At 45.5% G+C, this 3,576-nt stretch overlaps 1 protein-coding gene across 1 annotated transcript; it reads left to right on the top strand.

Moving 5' to 3' along the window:
* The first annotated feature begins 1,662 nt into the window (after positions 1-1,662).
* junbb (JunB proto-oncogene, AP-1 transcription factor subunit b) lies at positions 1,663-3,361 on the top strand. The gene has a single exon (XM_088317569.1). The coding sequence runs from the start codon at positions 1,926-1,928 to the stop codon at positions 2,907-2,909; it is 984 nt and encodes a 327-aa protein (XP_088173695.1). The 5' UTR covers positions 1,663-1,925; the 3' UTR covers positions 2,910-3,361.
* Positions 3,362-3,576: the final 215 nt, after the last annotated feature.

Here is a 3,576-nt window from a genome sequence, read left to right as displayed (position 1 = left end):
AAGCATTGATGTTATATTTATGAATGAAAAATAATAACATTGACTACACATATCAGTGCAGCACAGAATCCTACAGGCTATAGATCAAATCCATCAAAATTGTGTCACAACACCTGCACCACAACTTAGTCCTGGTTTTATTTGTTCCAAAGTCTATTCTATTTTCTGACAAGACATTGTTAGGCGTGCCGGTGGCATGTAATAGTAAATATCCTCGGTCTGCCAGAACACCCAGTGAGGCGTAGCGAGTTCTGGCAAATTTCCAAACACAGTATACTAGCCCGTGCATGCAAACGATGATGTGTCAGTTTGTACGCCGAGCACATGTACACTTTTCTACAAAAATAGGAGGAACTGTCTTTTCCTGGGCCAAAGACACAATTCAAAATCTTGGTGTGCTGTTTGATACAGATCTGTCTTTGAGCAATTTTTTAGATCAATCCCTAAAGCCTTTTACCTGCTTAAAAACATATCCCGATTGAACGGTTGTTCACGCTTCAAGCAAACCAGGAGAATCGTGTCCATGCTTTCCTCACAATGCAGAGATGCAGGGTTCGATTCCGGTTTCCTCCCACATTCCAAAAATATGCATGGTAGGTTGATTGAACACTCAAAATTGTCCATGGCACCCTGCGATTGGGTGGCAAGTAGTTCAGGGTGTATCCCACCTACTAACCAATGACGGCATACATATAAAAATACATTTATATATATATATATATATATATATATATATATAAATCTGTATATGTGTGTGTGTGGGTGTGTGTGTGTATGTGTGTAGTAACAGTTGCACACACATACGCACACACAAGCACTATCACCATTGTTTTATACACAACACAGTGTAAACCATTAACCGAGGTACGCCAAAATCAAAGAATAATCCACAAATATATTTATTAAATCAACTTCATTGCAATGTAAATCTAAATACCCATATCATAATCACTATGTAATAATGCAGCCATTCCTGTCGTTTTGAATTACTATATTCCGCTCGCTCAGTAAACATAAATGATATGCGATCCTTTTCCAACCCTGCCAATGTAAAAAGTCCCTTCCTGAGTAGCACATGGATGGCACAAAAGCAGGAATGCAGTCCTTGTGGGAGTGGGTTCCCGGTTCTCCCGGAGGGGAACTTCTACGTCACGCATGCCCATATTAGGTATGAGGACTTCCTCCACAGAAGACGACATGATTTCAACATTTCTCTCGGGCTTGAATGGAGTAAACATTCATATACTTCAATTTAAATAAAAAAAGGCGTTACTTTAAGTCAAAAAGACTATTTTGTGATTGGTAATAACATCGATTCGCGTTTGTGAGGGAAGAGGTAGCGCCTAAATTGAATTATGTATAATTCTACCAACAGTTGGTTTGACTATAAAGATCCATTAAACGTCTAAACTGTTAAATTAAAGTCATAAATAAAGTATCAAGTCCATGTTTATGACAAAAGAGTCCGCAGACATGCCTCCGCCGGGTGCTGTCTTGCCGACAGGCGTATTTACAGTCGCTTCTTCCCGGCATCTGCGTCACTGTCAGGGGCGTGGTCCCCGTGGAAACCGGCCAATCAGAACGCAGCAGTTCCCCGGCAGTAAGCGTGTGTCCATGCCTATATAAAATGGGCTGTCAAGAGCAGTCTGAACACAACTTCACACGCAGCAACGCTTACACGTCGTCACAGGAGTCCGCACGTTTTTTGGGGGGAACTTATCAGACGCGCGAAGAAAGCGGCAATCAGACTTAGAGGAGCGCTTTTTCCTTGACTTGTTGGACTTTCACTCATTTTTCAGTTGGAGTGATAGTTTCTGATGTTGGGACACTGTTGACAAGACGAATTGATGCTCGTTCTCTGCTGACTCTTAACATTTGTTGAGACTGTTTCAATAAGCAGCCGGTAAGCTTACTTTCCCGACTTTATGTCCACAAAGATGGAACAGCCTTTTTATCATGATGACTCTTTTCTGTCGGCTTACGGCCACTCAGACGCCGCCATGCACGACTACAAGCTGCTAAAGCAGAATATGAATTTGAACTTGACAGAGCCCTATCGCAACCTGAAATCGCACCTGAGGGCCGACACGGACCCGTACCAGGGGGGGCAGCAGGACGTTGGGACCCTGAAGCTCGCGTCCCCCGAGCTCGAGAGGCTCATCATCCAAAACAGTAACGGTGTCATCACCACCCCGACCCCGGGGCAGTATTTCTACAATCGGGGCATCACCGATGAGCAGGAGGGCTTCGCCGAGGGGTTCGTAAAAGCCTTGGACGAGCTGCACAAGATGAACCAAATGCCTCATTCGGCATCCTCCATCGGCGCCAGCGGAGTTACCACATGCTCGCCAGCGGCCCCTAGCGTGTTTGGATCGGGACTGCACCCCGAACCTCCCATCTACACAACGCTGAACGCCTACTGCCCGAACACCGGTCTGTCTTCGTCCACCTCCAGCTACCCCACAGCCACCATCAGCTACCTGCCACCACACCAGCAGAACCACCCGCTGCCCTCCGCGCACGGCGCTTTTCAGAACTCCCACCCGGGTTCTGGGCTTCATCCGCAGCGGCTCGTGGCTCTCAAAGAGGAACCGCAAACCGTTCCGGACCTCCTGAGCAGCGACGGCTCACCTCCCATGTCTCCAATCAACCTGGAGACCCAGGAGAGGATCAAGGCGGAGCGAAAGAGGCTGAGGAACCGACTGGCGGCAACTAAGTGCCGGCGACGCAAACTGGAGCGCATCGCTCGCCTGGAGGAGAAGGTCAAAGGTCTGAAGAGCGACAACGCCGGCCTGTCCAACACAGCCTCGGTGCTCCGGGACCAGGTGGCCCAGCTCAAACAGAAAGTCCTGACCCATGTGAGCAGCGGCTGTCAGTTGATGCTCACAAGCAAGATGGAGGCATTTTAATCACAGACTCTACTTTAAAACAAAAAAGTGACTTTAAGGTGATAACACTGGAGTCATGCTGTGCTTATAGCACTACAACAGCACGAGGCAGCACGGGGCCTATAGACAACTATGTTGTGTCTATATTGTGCAAAAGACTGATTGAAATGGTACTTCTGGATGCTGGACACCCCTCAAAGAACCATTCAACACTTCATCAGCCCAGCATTTGAGTCGGGCAAACACTGAGAAAAGATACCCTTATTCTGGTTTACTAAATGGCAGAAATCGGTTATCCAAATGTCTTTGTAGATTTGCCACTGATGATATTGTCATCAAAAGCTCCATATATTCTTTGTGTAAATTATTGTTGTTTGTTCCGGTTGATCCGGGCAAACTAACTATGTCCAATGTTTACAATGTCATTTTTTTATGTGTGATGTGTATTTAAGTAAAGAGTCTTAAAAACATAATGGCAATGTGTTGTTGTTCTGTAAGGTCAAATATAGCACAACCATGGCTCACAGAGAGAGGGAAAAAAACAACACAGCACAAACAAAAAAACTCTAACATGAATCAGAGTTTTGCTGGATTTATTATAGTGCTGTTTTATTGTCTTGATTAAAAAAAAACCCTATGAGGGAAAAGGTCATGTATGCATGCCTTGCTGTCCTCAAACTTTGCAGTT

Source organism: Idiotropiscis lumnitzeri, chromosome 15 (assembly GCF_059441095.1).
Source record: "Idiotropiscis lumnitzeri isolate Australia: NSW breed Sydney's pygmy pipehorse chromosome 15, RoL_Ilum_1.0, whole genome shotgun sequence".
NCBI classification, from domain to species: Eukaryota; Metazoa; Chordata; class Actinopteri; order Syngnathiformes; family Syngnathidae; genus Idiotropiscis; species Idiotropiscis lumnitzeri.
Note: the sequence above shows the minus strand (reverse complement) of the source record. Positions and strands in the feature narration are given on the sequence as shown.